We start from the raw sequence: 19757 nt of genomic DNA, 5'->3' as shown, positions 1-19757 counted from the left end.
AGAACTTCATATTGGTTAATACAACAAAGCATGATAACTTATTTAGTGACTACAGAATGTTAATTAAAGGAACAATTCTCATTAAAGGTTTTCATAAACTGAGATAATGTGTTTCCATATTTACTAGCTATTCAGTTGCATTGCAAACATATAACGTCAGAAAAGTATCTGGCAAAATGCATATTAACTTTTACTTAATTATGTAGTCAAGTAGATTGTTAGGTTATAAAATGCTCAGTGCAGTTATGGTAAAATAACGTTAAGCACTTATGGAGCCCAATTATTTTAAACAACTTTTCTTTGAAAAGGCCTCAAAAATCAAATGAAATTGTCTGTTTTTTATGGATACAAAATTAATGAAGATAAAACAAAGGCTATAACTGTAAACTATGTACCCACACATGAATTGGTTCAGAAATATCTATATTTACTGGGGTATGATAAAATTAAGTATTTAGGAATATGGGTTAAGAATGATTCTGGTAAGGCAGCTAAGGATATGTGGAAAGAGACTAAAGAAAAGATAACACAAAAACTGAGAAACTGGAAGCTCTTCCCTATGGATATGGATCACAAGATAAAAGCAGTAAAAATGTTTTCTTCCCTTTAGTTTCATACACAGGTCAGGCATATAACCAGATGAGAAGTTATGGATAGTAATTAATAAATAGTTGAAGGATTTTATCTAAGAGTGGAAGAGGGAAAGAGTCAAGTGAGATAAGTTGATCCTTCCAATAAAACAAGGAGGTTTAGGATTACCTGATTTGAAGGGAGATTTTAGAGTTGCACATTTAGGGCTGATATGTATAACACAGGCAGAATGCTACAATTCAAAGTGGAAAGGAATGATGAAGGGGGGTAATTCAAGAAATTCATCAGAACTATCGAGTTCAATGCCCCCCCTTGGTATGTACCTAAACAGGCACATCTAACAATGGGAGAGTCCACAGAGGCGCTTCACTAAAAGAATACAAGGTGTAAATAACATGTTTTATGCACACTGCCTCAAGGACTTATCCCTGTATTCTGTCTCCTACAGGCTGTTGGGGGGAGATCTATGCTTGGCATACTAGGCATTGTTAGACCCCCCCCCCCCACCCTGATGGAAATCCTGAATATCCACAAAACAAACAGCACCAGAATTACCCATTCTAAAGACTTAAACCTTGCCTGTGATATAAAGAGGACCTGCTGGACAGACAGGTATGTATCCCACAGAATACTCCTTCTCTGAAACAGGCTTCCCATCCATGTGAAGCAGAGTTCCTCTCTAACTCATTTCAAGTGTAACTTGGACAATTTGATGGGAAACCAGAAATTCATCACTGGTTTGACATCTATGTCTCTATAGGCAGCCTATAAATGGTTCATCTCCAAGGCCCCTGCTTGTAAATATTTCATCTCCCAGGCCCCTACTTACACTTATCAATTGTACTAGAACTTATCAGAGATTTGGGGTGCATGACTAGGCTTAAAAAGATCCTTGTGGTCATTAGCCCAGTATACACCTATGAACCTATGGATGTATTAAGGAAAGAGTGGGATTTTGGATACACATCCTTAAGGACAACAACAGCAGTCATACAGAATTGAAACACCACCAAAAAAGATATCATTTTGGAGAAATATCTATAAAGACCTTGTGGAACATAACAAAGAATCCAAATGGATAGAAGAAATAAAAGAAAGAATAAGAAGTTCAAATGTACAGGATATGAAATGGGATGAAGTAACGGCCTGAGAGATTGAAACAAAGTCAAGAAAAGCTCCTAATTGGAAAACCTCAGGCCCAGATGCAGTACCTAACAGCTGGTTAAAAGTATTAACATATTTACATGAATATGTAGCCAATAAGAGCTATTAATATGTGCACCAAGAACAGACACCAGCCTGGCTAACAACAGGAAAAACAATACTCCTGCTTATGAGTGAACCTGCAAGCTATCCTAAAAACTGTGGACTAATAGACCCAGGTTATAATATAATCAGGGCTGATAAAACTATCAAAAAAGGTGAGGTGTCAACATACTATACAAGACTGTCCTCAAGGCAGACCTTATACATAAAGAAATCCCAACATTTAACAATGCAGAAACTCTATTCACCAAAATTCAAATCAATCAACAGAAGCAACTAAACCTAGTGGGTATTTACATACCCCCAGGTGACAACATACCTACTCTCGTGTCTATACTAAACTGGACATCTGCAAACCTCCCACAGGAGTCACTCCTCCTAGGGGACTTTAACATTGACTGGAAATCCATCCACACAACTATCCCCTCTAATCAAAACAACCTGTATTAACAAGGAATCCATACTAGACTGGATCCTTACAAACAATCCATCTACTGCCCAATATTATGGTACAGTACCAACTGGCTTTAGTGACCATTTACCCACATTCATATTAAGACAGCACCTCAAAACTACTAAAACAACCACTTTACGTGAAATCTGTAATTTAAAAAAATTCATACCTGAGCATTTCATTAATGCACTAAGGTATTGCAACTGGGCTCACCTAGCATCCCTCACACTAGAAAAGGCAGTGGAGTACTTCAATTCCACCTTTTTAAACATATTAAATCAGATGGCCCCCTTACGAACAATTCAAATAAATACCAACCCAGCCCCATGGCTCTCTAAAAACAGAAGAACCCTTATCAAACTTAGGGAAAATCTTGGGAGACATGGTATCACAATAAGACCGATCACAACAGGCAGATTTTCCTTGAACTACATAATAAAGCAAAAAAACAGATAAGGCAAAATAAGAAAAATCACTACACAGAGCTACAAGTAAAACATACCACTAACCCTCAAAAATTCTGGGCAGACGTCAACCAAGTATTACAACCAGGTAAACCCACTACCCCTTCCCCCAATGTATAGAGATAGCTACCCAATTTAACATCTACTTCACTTCTGACATCCTTAACCTAACAGCAGCAGCCAGCCTTGCACTCTCCCACAACCAATCAGCAACCCAAACTCATACCTTCCATTCACTGTCAAACCAGTTCCTACCAACACAATATACAAGTACCTCATTAAATTAAAAACCCACCACTTTGGCAATTGACAAACTCCCTGCAGAGTACCTCAAAATTGCAGCTAGTGCTATAGCTTATCCCATCTCAATACTTATCAACCAGTCTATCAACGAGCATACAATTCCAGCCCTTTGGAAAACCTCCTACATAATATCCTTACACAAAGGTGGTCACTCAACTAAACTTACCAACTACTGCCCCATAGAAATCTTATCCCCTCTATCGCAAATCCTTGAAAAATTTATCCATTCTCAGCTGACGATACATTTACTTACAAATAGTCTCCTCACCAACACCCAACATGGCTTTCACCCATTCCATAGCACCACCACAGCACTCATATGCTTCACCAACAATGTCAATCAATATAGGAACCAAGGAAATCTAGTGTCTGCTACCTTCCTTGATCTGTCCAAAGCATTTGATACAGTATCCCTCACCAAACTGCTTACTATCTTAGCCAAACTCAACCTAAACAACCCCTCATTGCTCTGGTTTCAAGACTACCTATCCAACCACCAACAAGCAGTTAAGTAGCATAATTCCCTCTCCCCCCTTATCCCAGTATCAGTAGGTGTACAGCAAGGATCCATACTGGGACTCCTACTATTTAATATCTTAACAAACACCCTCCACAGTGCCACCCAGGAGTATACAATAGTCCAATATGCAGATGGTACTACACTGATCTGCTCAGCCCCCACACTGCAAACACTCCAGACTAAAACTCAAGAGGCCTTTTCCAATATTGAAAACTGGTTAAAAAACTCACAACTAACACTTCACCCCAAAAAGACTCCACTTATGCTTGCCCACCCTAGCAAAACTATTGACTCGTCTGCTCTTTTCTCTATCAATTCTGCCAGTAACACACAAATCTCCCCAGGATCACAAGCTAAACATCTTGGTATAATACCTGACTAAAACCTAAAGTCTGACAAACATATAGCACAAACCATATCCAAAGTCCATAAAAAACTTGGAGCCCTCTACCGCTTTAAAAACTATCTAACCAAAAACACCAAAATTACTATATCCAGAACTCACCTTCTCTCTACATTGCTTTATGCATCCCCTGTATTAACAAACCTTAACAAGACAGACCTACACAAATTGTCCATGTGCTATAATAAAATAGCTAGATTTGCAACCAACTCTAATTTCAGCTCCCACCACTGTCACTCACTAAAACAGGTTGGTCAGAACTTGCCAGCTTACTAAATTATAACCAACTCAGCATGGCTCATTACTTGCTGTATCACCCAAACAAGATTCCTGATCTTTTAGGCTTACTCAACTTTCACAGGTCTGCTCGCCAACTAAGATCCACAAACAATGCCCTTCTTGAAGTAGCTAAGTGCAGACAGTGCTCTAGAATCCCTCTACTCATACACAGTTGCTAAAATCTGGAATTCTCTTTCACCAGATATCAGATTGCAAAGCAGAAGTCCCATCTTTAAAACTCAATTAAAAGCCCACCTCAGTCTCATCTGGCAATGTACCTGTACTGACCGTGGCTAGCCCTCCTACCACCATTCAGATAAATCTTCCTCTTGCACTACTCAGAGGTCAAACACATAGAAAAAAACTACCATAATGAATTGTGTTTTTAAATGCATGTATATGACTGTATATATTATTGCATTTTCTTAACCAAATACATTACATATGTTCTGTTTTACTACTGTACACTCTATCTTGTACGCTTCTATAACTTCTCATCGTACTGCTATGATATGCTAGTGTTTGCGCTATTAATTTGTACTCATCTATAACTTTTGTATTTTTATCATATATGTAGAGCTTTTGTATTTTTTATGATTGCCATGTATGTGGAGCTTTTCTCCCCGGGTCTCTGCTGAAAACGGGCACCTGATTGCCCAGTCAGACCAACCCGGTAATCAAATATAAAATAAAATAAATAATAAAATAATATCTTGTCTTCTGACAATGTATAAACTATACACTGGAATTGATGCTGATAGAGTTTATAGTCATTTAGAAGAAAACGCAGTCATGGCAATAGGTAATAAAAGGAAGTCATATGGAACAAAGGATCATTTGTTGTTAAATAAAGTCATACTGGAGAACTGTAAAAACAGGAAGAATCTAAGTATGGCATGGATAGACTACAAAAAGCATTTGAGAGTATCTCACATTTATGGATAAAAGAGTGCTTAAAAATGCATAAGATACACCCTACATTGATTGATTACATTACACTGACTGAAAAAGTAGGCAAACCACTTTGCAGTTAAGTCATGATAAAGGGCAAGTTCAAAGGGGATATTCCAGGATGACTTTCTGTCACCACTGCTCTTTTGTCTTGTTCTTAACCCATTAAGCTGTCTACTTAACAGATTAGTTCATAGCTATAATTTGGCTCCCAGATAACAACAAAGTATAAAGACTTCTCATCTTTTGGTAGATGATTTAAAACTGTATAGTTCATCAGACGAGAACTGAAAGCACAGCTGCAAGTGGTTAAAACTTTTTCAGATGATCTAAGAATGTAATTTGGTCTTGATAAATGTGCAAAAGCAACCTTTAAAGCTGGAATGCTGCACCACCAAGAAAACATCAGTTTGGGACAAGAATGTGATATAAAAGAACTTGAGCAAGAGGGAGTGTATAAATATTTGGGAATTGATGAAGGATCAACAATAAAACATGAACAAATGTGAATAAAACTTAGCAAGGAATATTTTAGAAGACTTAAATTAATACTAAAAACACCACTGACATCGAGGAACAAAGTCCAGGCTATAAATCGATTTGCTCTTCCCGTCCTAACTTACAGTTTTGGAGTGATTGTCTGGCCCCAAAAGGCATTTGACAGTTTGGACAGAAAAACAAGAAGGATACTTCATGCTCATCAAGTGATTTATAAAAATCAGTGGATACTAAGACAGTTTATTCCCCATTCTGAAGCAGGTATGGGCCTCCTCGAAATTGATTACATGTACAGATCTGCAATAGTGGGGCAGCATACATATCTGCTGACCTCACAAGACCCAAACATAGTAAAGATTTTGAAAGGAGAATACATCTAAGATGATTTCCCTACTTAGTTTAGCAGAAGCATATTAGCGTCATGCGGGAGTGGAAATCAAAACAGAAGTAAATAAAAATAAGGCAGCAACTGAATGTGCCAAAAAACAAAAGAAAGAATATAAGATGAAGGATCAGATGAGAAGGCAGGAAATGTAAAAAATGCATAAATATAGTTGCAAGTATAGAAAACTCTTGGAACAACCTCATGTTGATTAGGATCGAATGCAGGAATGGTAAAGGAGAGATGAATTTAAACCATAAGATGAAAGGTTAATATTGGCAGCCCAAGATAGTGGACGACGTACACATTAGTTTAAAAAGTCCATTGAACATGTCAGAGAAACAGGTTTTGTAAAACAGAATTGGAAATAGTTGAACATCTTGTTGTTGGTTGTGATATACTAATGTCAGAAAGACTGTATACTGAAAGACATAATAATGTGGCAAGATTGTTGCATTGGGGATTATTTATTTATTACCAGGATAGTCCGACTGGACAGCTAGTGTCCAATTTTTAGTGGAGTCCCAGGGAGAAAAGCTCCATACAGTTACAAAATAAAGAGTAATGAATGATAGCAGTCGTAGGTTACAAAGTGTAAATGAAAACAACAGTCAGGGAACATGTTATAGAAAAGTTTAAACAGTTAAGAGTTCAAAGGTGACATACAAATATATGAGCATAGCACTTTCATGGAATGAGCACAGGTACGATGTATGAGTAAGACATTTACATAGTAAACAACAATATGCACAATATATACGAGCATTGGTAGAGTACAGCATTGCAACGCAGTTACCTAGTAAACAACAATATGCACAATATATACGAGCATTGGTAGAGTACAGCATTGCAACACAGTTACCTAGTAAACAACAATATGCACAATATATACGAGCATTGGTAGAGTACAGCATTGCAACGCATTTACCTAGTAAAAAACAGTATGTGCAATACATACAGAGAGCACTGGCAGAGTACAGTATTGGTATACACCAGTAGCATAAGGGAAATAAATTCCTACAGTAGGGTGAGGCTTCAGGGAGGTTCATTGCACTTACATAAATGGTTGGTGTAGAGGTATGATTTAAGGAGGTTTATGAAAGTGGAACTGGATTGTGCAAACATTATAATATTGAAGTAGTTGAAAAACACTGGAAACATGAGCCACAAAGCATCTTAGAAAATGATGAAGTTTATATCACATGGGATCATTCATTACCGACTGTTCATAAAATAGATGCAAGAAAACCAGATACAGTATTCCAGGAAAAGAAGACAAAAGTAACACTGATTATTGAAATTGCTACACCTAGTGAATTCATTGTCTTACGTATAGAAAGACACAAAGTCTTAAAATACCAGGATTTGCAGACAGAAATGAGAGCAATGTGGAAGAAGGATACCAGACATTTCCAATAATAGTAGGAGGAACGGGTCTTATAAAAAATAATCTACAATCGTATTTAGATATGTTACCAATACATGTAACCCCATACGAATTGCAGAAGGAGTCATTACTGGGCACATTGCAAGTGCTGCGAATAGCTCTTCTAGCTGACATCAAAGACTGAAACAATACTAATTTCATGAACTTTAATCATACTTTGACTGAGGAATGGGGTCCATTCCTGTCATGGTATTAGAAACCCAAAAGACTTGGAAAAATTAAGAAAGTAAGACTATTATATTCATAAAGTAGAAGAAAGCATACTAAGAACTAAGCCAACATGGGAGTGAAGATAGGAGATTCTAATGATATGGATAACTGTAATTATGGGTACAGATAATAGGCAAGAGGGGGCTGCAATTTGCTGGAGAAAGCTGGCAAAGGAACCAAGGCACTGGGAACAAATAACTAGGGGCAGAAAGGTAACAGACTGCGAAGAGGCGAAGAAGACATTTGAACTGCAGCCTAGAGATTGTTTCCCTAACAGGATGGATTTCAGATTATAGGCAAAGAGAAAGGGATAGAAGAATCCTAAATGAAAGACTTGCACTGGTTGAGTTTCTAGTTGAATCTAGAAAAAAAGATTCTGTTAAAAAGGGATAATTAGTAGGGCATATGTTTCTCTCAATGTTAATATATTTCTAAATGTAATGTAAACTTAATCACCCTACATGTTTCTAAGATTGTATTTTTTTTCTCTGATTAGAACTTTAGATTTCCTTTTGTATATTTTCAGCTCAAGTATTGTTAAGTCTTTTTGTTTTTGTTCCCATACTTTTGTGCAAAATTTTAAATGTAAATATTGTGGAGCGTTTCTCCCCGGGCCTTCACTGAAAAAGGGCTATCAGCTCAGCCAGACAAACCCGGTCAACAAATGTAAAATAAAATAAATAAATAATAATAAATAATACTTCATTATAACCACAGGAATCAATCAGAGGAGTTCAGAAGAGATTCAGAAGAGAGATTAGATAAGCAATTCACAAAGAAGATTTGGCATTTTTGCCAGGAAAATTTGCATGAGTATTTTTATACCCCAAGCAGACTTCAAAGAGTTTTCCCTCATGTAGATAGCAAATGTTAGAAGCGTAATGGGGAAGAAAGAGGTACTTGGGAGCATATGTTCTCAGAGTGTAATGAGTTGGCAGACTTTAAAAATTCTCTACAGAGTACTCTGTCAGGAATTCTGTAAGAGATTCATAAGTGTGGGGTTTACGGATGCCTTGTAAGCCAGACATAGATCACCCCTCAGCAATCTATAGGAGACTGAGTAGAGGGAAAGGGACTTAAGGTGCTCTGCATAAGGCAGGTTTGTTACACCTTGTATTCTTTCCATAAGGAACATTTGAGGTCACTCTACTTACTGCATATGTCTGGTCAAGTGTATACCAAAAGGAGCACTGTACTCTATGACTGGTCTGATAAGGGAGAAGTACAATGAAAGAATGATCTCTTTGCACCTAGATTCTATGCTCTTAATTATAAATTGTGGAACATAAAATGATTTTCTCACTACTGTGGCCACATGGTGGTCGAAGGTAAGGCTACATACGTACTAGATCCCTGACCACTGGGTCAACTCTTAGGGGTGTATAATCAACATGGTAATTAGCCAGGATGGTTGATTTCCCAAAGGGCACAATTTTGCATTTCTTAGCTTTTAGTTTACGACCATGGCTTTGACACCATTTGTTAGTCAGAGACCTTCTTCAAGAATGCTAGTGTCTGCAGGGGAGTTGGTAAACCCAGCTTGCAATCATCTGCAAACTTAGTCAGCTATAAACCTTCAGCATTTGCTTCCCTTTCATAGAAATAGATGTCAAAAAGGAGAGGGCCCAGTAATGAGCCCTGGAGCCCTCCGCTAGTGACTGGCCTCTTGGTGAAGGTGGCCTCACCTATTTTGACCTCCTGGGTCCTATCAGTGAGTTCACCATTGGGCTTCCTCAGAGTCAGTGAATCATACTACAATAATTGCTTAAATACTTATTTGAATACTTAATTAAAACAATGTCACATATACCTTGAATACAATTAAAAATTAACCCTCCAATATCCAAATTCAGCTTAAACCCTTGTGCTTGCTGAAACAGCATAAGTAAACAGCTTAGTAATGTCAAACATATTAATAAGTATAATACTGTTAATTGATGAAGTTTCTAATAAAATAATAATAAAATAAAATAAAATAATGGGTGATCATGAAATATTCTACAAATATAATATATATACTCAATAAACTGAGATTTTAGTTTTAATACACAAGCTGTAGAAATATTATCATTAATGCCTGGTGCATTAGATGTATCCTGGCGTAGCTGCCACAGGCATTCCCTGACCTCTAGTAGGGTTTTGAAATCTCCCCCAAAATCCTTTGTATTTAGCTTGTCAAGAACAAAAAAAAATGTTTATAGTTAGTACAAACATTTCTGTGGTTAAATAGGGTGTTAGTTGTTTTCTTATTCCTAATGTCCCTAATATGTTCTAAAATATGAAGTCTCAACTTTCTTGTAGTGATCCCCACATAGAACCCAGTGCATGAAAGGCATGTAGCCACATAGACAACCATCCTTGTGTTGCCATTACAATGTCCTGGACATCTTAGTGTTCTTTTGTAACTGCAAACTTGTACATAAGCAATTATTGTTGTATGATTCATTGACTCTGAGGAAGCCCAATGGTGGGTGAAAGCACTTAGTCAGTTTTGGTTTTGTAAATAAAGCTGATGTTTCTTCTGGCACGGACCTGCTTGTTTTACTAGTCCTATCAGTGAGCTAGCTGGCTATCCAGCTGGTGATAAAAGGGTTTATACCTAAATTTAGTGAGCTTGTCTATAATTCCTGAGGGGGTATTGCATCAAAAGCCTTGGCCAGGTCGAGGTAAGCTGTGTGTACAATCTTACCTTAATCCAATACTTTGATGATGCTTAAAGATGTCCACCAGCTTTAATAGGCATGACCTTCCTTTAACAAAGCTGAACTGTGATGGGTCAAGCATTTGCAGGTTACCGGTGTCCTCATTTATGATGTCCGTGATGATTCTTTCCATGGCCTTACATATGAGGCTGGTAAGAGTTATAGGCCTGTAGTTATCTGGATCAGTGGTTGAACCTCCTTTGTGCAGGTGAATGACTGTAGTCATTTTCTATTCATTGGGCACAAAATCTGACTGAAGGCTTCAGATGAAAAGTGATTCAAGTGGACCAGAGAGGACATGTTTCGTGCTATTTAGTAAACATCCCAGGATGTTATTGGGGTCCATCAATGCAGTGGTTTTGGCTTTGGAAAGTGCATTAGTGACCTGTTCTCTAGTAATGGTTGGGCGGATTGTGTTATGTGGTATTTTCTTTGGACTATTGGGGGGGGGGGGATTTGAGCTGAACCTGTCAGACAAAAGGTTGGCAATGGCCTCCAGTTCAGTTTGGGTGATGCCATTTACAATATCTTCTGCACATTGTTGTGTATTTCCTCTGAGGTTATGGACATAGCTGTAGAAAGCTTTGTGTTTTTCCTTTGCTTGCAAAGCTATTTTTTCTTCAAATTATTGAAGTATTAGTTAACCCTCTTAGCTGCCTGATTAAATTGGTCAGGGGCTTTTAGTATGTGTGGATTTGCTCCTCCTACGCATGGCCAAGATTTTTTTTTTGTTTTTAATTGCTGTATAACTGATGGATTTTGTGATTCCACCAGGGTGGTTTGTCTTTTGAGTTTGTTTTATTCTTAAAATGAGTAGGGACAGTTTGCTCTATACTGCTATCAATATGGTTGTACAGAGATTTTTTAAAAAGCTTAGTGTATTTTGTGGTGTTTACTGGATTTGGGAGTGTTTGAAAGTTAGCCAAGGTATTGCTTAGTAGTATGAGTTTAGCCTTGGAATAGTTCCTAAAAGTTTTTAGTTTTGCTAGATCCCTGGATTTTATTTTTATTTCAAGTAATACTACCTTATGGTCAGATCTGATGAGCAAAGATGTTGCACTGAGTGAGGAACATTGTCCCCCTCCATGTTTGTGAGTACAAGGTCAAGGATGTTTGTACCCCTGGTAAGAGAATGGAGCAATCGTTCCAGGATATTGGTATTAACAAAGTTTAGGAATCACTAGGTTTGTACATTAGAAGTGTTGTAGGAGTATGCAATTAAAGACCAATCTGACTGAAGGTTGCTGGCACAGGGCTCAGTTTTGAGCTTTTTATAGGTTATGTGGTTTAAGAAAGATTGCTAAGTTATTTTAAAATAGCCCCACATAGTTAGGCCACCAGACACTGTTCTGCTGTCTTCATCTGAGCTATCAGAAGCATCTGCTGCATCCTACAAACTTTAAGTATAAGATTGCACTGTTGTTTTGCACTTTTAACTGTATTTTAACTGTATTTTCATTGTCTGCTGAATATTTAAACTGTTGTTGATTTCTTGCACCCTGTCTGCTGTAGCATTGACTAGATTCAGACTTGCTGAATCTGGTTCTGTTTGTGTTAACTGAGCACCAACCAAGCTATCTTTTGTTAGAGAGGCCTTCCTGCACCATTGTGGCAAGAGTGTACAGTTAAGAACAAATCTGATTGAAAGTTGCTGTCACAGGGCTCAGTTTTAAGCTTTTTGTTGGTTATTTAGTTTACAAACATTTTCTAACACTTGTTTTAACACATCTCTACAGAGTTAGGCAACCAACCACTGCTCTTCTGTCTGCATCTGAGCCATCTGAGGCATCTGTTTGCTTTTAGCACGCCTTTGACTGCCATCACACAGTGGGGGTAACCACTGGCGGTCATAGATGCAAAAGCTAAAGTAGATATATTTTCCCTTACTAGCTGCCCTTTTTCTGACTGAGGAACTCCTCCAATTGTGCTTAGATGCAAGAGCACCTCAGCTGCACTTTCTATAGCATCTGCCATTTGGGCTGAGCCAATACCTCTAAACCTACAATTGTCCCAAACCCTTCTGACAGCCCCCCAATAGTATAGACCCCCTTATAGAGCCTCAGTTTAACCACACACCTCCACTACTCTCCCCACTGAGGAAAGCATAGTTATACCTTGCATTATTGATGGTCAGTTTACCTCCATTTCTCCTGCCAGCATGATTGACATGGGTATCCTTAGGAAGTGTAACACTTGCTTCGTGTACACTTGCAACCCACTACTCCAAAATCACTGAAGTACTATTTGTGAGAGATGCACCTACACTAAGACTCGAGTCCTTGCTGTCTTGCTTACAGAACAGTGACACTGCACAGGTTGTCAGCTCACATACTACACCTCCTGTACATACCATTCAACCAACACAGAAACGATCATATACAGAGGTACTTAAAGAAACCTACCTAAACACCTGAGACCTTTAAAACAAAAACATGCTACACCTAATACAATACTTGCAGCAATTAATACACACAAAATAGCAAGCACCATTGTTTCAACAATGAAACCCCTAAGGCAAAGCACATCTAAACCAAACTTTTTAGTCATAGGCAATTCCATAGTGAGACACACAGATGTCCCACTCACCAGGCTGGACAAGGAGAAGGTTGTGGTCAGCTGCCTGTCAGGTGCCAATATCCATCAGATCACACACGCACACTACTTTCACTTAAGATGCTACCATGATATAAACCAAAATATTTGATTTCAACAATTGGCTTAGTTTGTGGTGTCTTTCTAAGATGATCCAGTTCCTGTCGGCCTCGGATGACATGGTAGATAGACCATGCTACTTTGCCAGAGATTGCCTTCACCTGTCACGTCTAGGCTTCTGGTTACTGGCAAAGGCACTTGCCTCCCCCATAGTGCCTTTTTTAGGCAATGTCCCAAGAACAACATTTCTGTCATGAAAATATCCTCCATAAATAAACAAAGGATTATGCTGCTAAATGCTAGGAGTTTCAATCAAAAACTCCACTCTCTGAAAACACTCTTCTCCCTGGAGGATGTCAATCTCTGTGCAGTCACAGAAACTTGGCTCAAGGCCACAGAGAGTATGCTAGCTTTGCAAGGATACAATGCCTTCCACACTTTTAGATTGCAAAATGATCGTGTGAGAACCAAAGAAAAAGGAGTATCAATCTTCATCTTCATCAAAGATAAATACACCTCTAGACAGGTTAGATAGGATTACTCCATGGAGTTACTCCAACTTCAACTAACAGTAGGAAACACCCCCTTTCAAGTCATTGTTAGTTATAGTCCCCCATCCATGAACCAAGATACCCACAATGCTTACTTAGACCTACTCAAGTCACTCCAATTATAACCTAACACCCTGGTTATGGATGATTTTGACTATTCCGCCATCATCTGGGAAACCTATACGAGTAGCAATATACTCACACAAAGGTTCCTGGTCTTCATTAACACAAGGGGCTTAAATGTACTTGACCTTGTCCTCACCAACATGGGTGACTGCTGCTCCGCCACAAGTGTAGAGCCCTAAATGGTTAAATCTGATCATAAATCAAGTATAATTTGAAGAAATGATAACACCTGAACCCCTCTCAGGAGAAATCAGGCTAAAAGTTTCCACCAAAGCTAATTATAGCCTCCTAAGAGATGGCATAAACAGCTTTCAAGCTCCTGATCCAACACTGCTAACTATACTAAGGCATACACAAATGCCTTGTATAAACAATTATGCAGTTGCATAGACACAGCTGTACCAGACAGAATCAAAGCAAGAGCCTCAAGAAAAAACATGTCCCCTGCATTAACAGGTTATATAGCTATAGGAAGAAGTTACTGTCTAAGAATAAAAAAGAGAGGTCCCAGTACTAGGAGAACACCATCCTTTGTTTGAACAAGCAAATAAGACAGCTTGTCAAACCCTGTAAGGGTAACTTTGAAAAGAAATTAGCAATCATAGCTAAAGATAACCATAAGGCATTCTTCAGCTATATCCGTAGCCTAAAAGGTAGGCCCCAGATGTCTGCTGAACTAGTAGTAGATGACATCATGCACACCAATCCTGCAAAAATAGCTAACCTATTAGGTGACATGTTTGGGAAAAATTTCACCCCTGTCTCCTCCAAACATACCCCAAAGCCTACTTTTCATATCTCCACCATGTTGTATCTCCAAAGAGCAAGTCATTAATGCTCTCTCAAAGGCCAAAAACAGAGTCTCTATGGGACCTGATGGCATCCCAGGTTGTGTTCTAAATGGTCTAAAATATGCACTAGCAACTCCATTAGGTACTCTTTTAAACCACAGACTGAGTATTGGATTTGTCCTTAATGAATGGAAAACAGCAATCATCATCCCCCTTCACAAAGGGGGTCCATCAACAGAGCCTGGGAACTATAGACCCATAAGCTTAATCAGCCTTATCTGCAAGGCAATGGAACAAATCATGATGGACCTTATAAATAAGGATATAGGTGACCTCCAAATCCTAGATCTGACCAGGTTTGGCTTTGCTAAAGGCAGGTCATGCTTGTTAAACCTATTGGATTTCTTTGAAAACATCACCAAGGCCATAGACAAAGGTAAATCTGTGCACACAGCTTATCTTGACTTAGCCAAGGCTTTTGACACAATCCCAGATTTAGGCATCATTGACAAACTTATCCAGTTGAATATCAACCCTTATGTTGTCAGGTGGGTTGCAAACTGGCTCACTGACAGATCACTCTCAGTCAAAGTTGGGGACTTTACCTTTATCAGCAGACCAGTCTCCAGTGGGGTCCCTCAGGGATTGGTGCTAGGTCCCCAAATTGTTTGGAATATATTTCTTAGTCATTCTGATGAAAACAGAGGGACTGTGGCTGACTTAGTTTTCTAACAACTGCAAACTAAGTACAATCATTGAATTTCTTAATGATGTCAATATACTCCAAGAAGGGCTCACGCAGACTAATGATTGGTGCCAAAACCATGGACTCAAACTCAATGCAAAAAATGTATTATCATCCCATTCAGCAAAAACAATATCCCTGCAGACTATCATATAAATAATAATACCCTAATTACCAACTCAGTTGTGAGAGATTTGGGAATGCAGGTGGACTCTGGCCTTAACTTTGAGCACCAATTGTCTACTGTGGTAAGGAAGGCCTTCTGTGTTGCGTGCCTCATAAACAAAGGCATTGCCTTGAGAGCGAAAGAGGTTATAACTCCAATGTACTCATCCATCACCAGGCCAGTAACAGAGTACAATGCTCTGTTTGGTATGCACCTTACCAGGCACCTGCAGCAACTTGAGAAACCTCAGAGATTTCTAACTAAGAAAATTCAGGGACTCCAACGCATGTCATACATTGACAGACTTAAGTCCTTGTTAGTGTACTCAGCAGAGTACAGATTATGTATCGATGGCCTGTGTCTGGCTCACAGAGCAATCTCTGATGCAGAACTAATGTAAATGCTGCACATCCGCAAGTCAAACGTGACAAGAGTCATCCGCTCTAGAGATCTTAACCTGGTTTGCAACAATAAATGGATATGTCTCCCAGAGGTTGCTAGTCCTCTGGAGCAGGCTACTAATTCACATTAAACAGAAACTACTCTATGACCCTATTAAAGTGAATCCTGGACGACTGGATGGGAAACCGTAAATTTCTGGCAGGGATTTCATCTATAACCCATTTAAATATGGGCAGTCATTGCTAAGATAGATCTTGAGGACAGGGAATTTTTTGGGGTACACAGAGCTAGGCTGATAATGACTCTTGAGTCAATAGCCTAGTAAAATCCTATGAACCTATGAAATGTATAACATTATATGACGTGTAAAAGTGGTTCCTATTACGTGATCGAAGTTTTGAAATTTTGAACACGACAATATAGAATTTTTCTGTTCGAAGTTTCAAAACTTCGAACATGAAAAAATAAAAAATAAAACATGCAACAGTAAACGAACTGTTGCAAGCAGGAGGGCAAGCCCCCCTGCACCCCCCACCTTTCCGCACTATAGTGCGTTCTCGAAGTTGGTATATTTAAAGAGTGGGAGTTGTGGTGGGTGCAGGAGGCTTGTCCCCCACCTTGCAACAGTTAGTTTACTGTTGCATGTTTTATTTTATTTTTTTACGTGTTCAAACTTCTGCAAGTTCGACTATATGGTTTTGACCATATAGGGTTCGAACTTGTTGAAGTTCGATCACGTAATAGGAACCCGTATAAAAGTTATACAGCATTTCTCAATTTGAGAGACAGAGCAGATGTGACAGAAGTGAAATTTACTGCAGTCATAAGAAAAGCACAACCTAGTGTACATTTTTAGTAAAATAATTAAAAAAAACTATAACCATCCATATTGCTTTCCATTTTTAGTAAAAATGCAAGAATCTGAAAATGTTTCTATACTGGGAGAAATAAAGCTGCCAAAAATGGTCAAAACAGTACAGAAACATATTATGTGTGAGTGGTGCTGAGAAGATATAGTGTTTCAGAGGGTTAAAAAAATCATAAGACGACATTATTCAAGCTGCTAATCTGCTAAAATCCAAAGTTATCAGATACATCAGTACTGAAGATCCTACCTCACTGAAAAGCTGTCAGGCAAGAGAATAATCAGAATTGTAAAAGGAGAGGTCCCTAATTACCCCAAGTATTTTAAAGCATTCTGCATGCCTCCTTTTTGTGCCATGGTTGAGGAACCTGGACAACCATAGAATTTCTTGTGGGTCCAAGTAAGGAGGATGGTCTCACAGAGTGCTTACAGGACTAAATGACATACATTTTCAGCTTTTCAAAGCTGGACGTTATTAAGGGTTCCAAAGAGGTAGAGAAAGGGACAATTGGTAGATGACTATAGGTTTATAGTATTTCAGGCCAGGAATAGGTCAGCCTGGCTAGTCTTAAGACCTTCAGCTCCCATGCAAGGTGTCTTGTAAGCTTTCAAAGTATGAATTTGTACAACTTCTGCATTGTGACAAGAAAAATGAAGTGCATACAGAAGTGGAAATAGTGGTTCAATGATGTCTTGTCTTTGTGTACTAATACTAAACATAAAACTATTATGATCAAGAGAACCATAACTAACAAAGAGAACTACAAAAAGTGAACACAAATAAAATATAATGAGAAAATGAGTTTTCCATTTTCCATAATTTCCATTAAAAAGATTTATTGCACCACTGGGAGTAGGTCTAGAGAAGGAAAGTACTCAGGGAAATTATTCCTTAACCTGGAGAAAAATAGTACCCTGCAGGTAAGGTATTAATTCAAAAATAATTTTGGTCTCTCGGCTAAGTTAAGCTTCACTGGATCATTTAATTGGTCTGCAGAACTCTAAAAAAAAGTCTGATCTATATCATTGCCTGAGACAATTATAGACAGACACTGCTCAAATTTCAAACTGTACTTCATTTATGACACTGGCATTGGATAGTCATGACTATAAAATATACAAACTGAGGAAATCGTAGAAATTTATGACTAGGTGTCCACAACAGACTGTCTTTCACAGCTATCCAGAATGTGCTGCTAAGAAACAGAAAAGAGAACTACACAGTGCATTCTCAAGAATATGAATTAGATTTAAAGGGCGTGTCTACTAAAAATGTTCTCCTCTAATTTGACTAGAAATGTAAAACCAGCTAAGTACATACCTCATTACGAGGAACGTACCTCATTTGGGGTCTTAAAAAGTTAATGTTCCTCAAAGTTCCACAAAGTTCCACATTGAAAGACTCTGTCACACAATCAGTGTTAGGATTTTTTTTAAGCGAAATCCATTGTAAATAGAAATTAATCATATTAATTCATTAAAAGACCTTCTTTACAAGTAAAAATCAGCATATTTAACCATCCTATGACCTTCCTAGTTGAAGATGTTAGTAAGACATTAGTATGTGGTCCACATTTTGCCCATTTGTTCCACATTATGAGGGCTAGTGTTCCTCATTTTGGCCATGGAAGGTTGAGAGCTATGGCTAAGTATGTGCAAAGGATTTTGTACTGCAGTTTTAATTAAAACTTTGATACACTCTGTGCAATAATTGAGTATGCTGTCTGGACTTTTTTTGCAAAATTAATAGCATTTACTATAAAATTAGTTACTCCTGCCTTATACCAAGCTATTGGAAATGTGTAACAAATATATAAACATGACTACTAAACAATAAACATCAAACTTTGCAACCTCAGAAGAATAGAGGTAATGATCCATTACATCACTGTGCAGGCTTACTCTTTTACTGAATGACAGTCAGCATTTCAAAATCAGTGTAAAATCTGTGTGCATACCATATGATCTCTTGGGAATATGTGGAAAAATGAACCTTCTTACATCATCCACATTATATGAACCACCATGGCAATTGACCCTGTGTTTTGTGTAAAATGCAAAAGCAGAGGCACTTACTGGTAGACCCTTTCATTGATACACTGTCTCCTTCAATTGTCCCATTAAATGAATGTGCTGAAACACTGATACTGTAGTTTCCTCCTGGGATCAGACCTGTGATGTTAACATAGTCAGTTTCTACAACCATACTCTTAGAAGAACTTCCAGTGGTATTAATGATGTAGTAGCTGTGAAGTCCTACTGGAGCAGTCCATGTCAGGAACAGTGAAGTTGTTGTGGTATTTGTTATTGTAAGGTTCTTTGGCATTTCAGGCTCTGAAAAAGGAAAATAGACAGTTACTCATATAATACTTCTTGAATATTTCTATCTAAAGTAGTAAATTAAGAAAATAGAGTAGTTGCACAGATGGCTAGTTTAGGGTAAACTGTCACTGCTAAAACAGAAAAAGAAATAAACATTTTTGTTTTCAAATAACAGTGAGCCTGGTCATCTACATTTAATAGGAACTACAAGATACAAACCACAGCAGCTCGAGTGCATCAGTAATCCAAGTATAATGGCAGCAAGATATTTTAAAATGAAACCTGTGACATTATGTGATATTTGTAATATACTGTTATTCTTACTCTAGAGATGCTATGACTAAAACCTAGTATCATCATCATCATCAATATTTACCATAAAGCAATACCTTGGTCCATATCATTCGAGCTATGAGTTGTTAGTTACTGACATTGACGTAAACCAAAGAGATTCTTCAGTTTGCCGAAACTAGTAAAAACCTCATCTTAGTAAAACTGGAGAATACCTGGGAAAACATGGAAATATTTCCTTTACATATTTGATTTGTTAACTGGGGGAGAGACCTGGTCCAAAGAGCAAGTTTCAGAGAAATAGTTAGTTGAGCTACTTGTAAGTTTGTTTAAAGTGCTGTTTCTCCTGATGGAAATTTTTTAAGGATTACACATG

At 38.1% G+C, this 19757-nt stretch overlaps 1 protein-coding gene across 1 annotated transcript in view; it reads right to left on the bottom strand.

The window, feature by feature from the left end:
* The window catches only part of LOC122801261 (fibronectin-like), a 363509-nt gene that overhangs the window by 133340 nt on the left and 210412 nt on the right, over positions 1–19757 (bottom strand). The window contains exon 14 of the mRNA XM_044070812.1: positions 18845–19102. Coding sequence (XP_043926747.1) covers positions 18845–19102 — 258 coding nt within the window. The remainder of the gene's footprint in view (positions 1–18844; positions 19103–19757) is intronic.

The sequence above is a fragment of the Protopterus annectens genome, chromosome 4.part1 (genome assembly GCF_019279795.1).
Source record: "Protopterus annectens isolate FY-2018-M chromosome 4.part1, PAN1.0, whole genome shotgun sequence".
Taxonomy (NCBI): domain Eukaryota; kingdom Metazoa; phylum Chordata; order Ceratodontiformes; family Protopteridae; genus Protopterus; species Protopterus annectens.
Note: the sequence above shows the minus strand (reverse complement) of the source record. Positions and strands in the feature narration are given on the sequence as shown.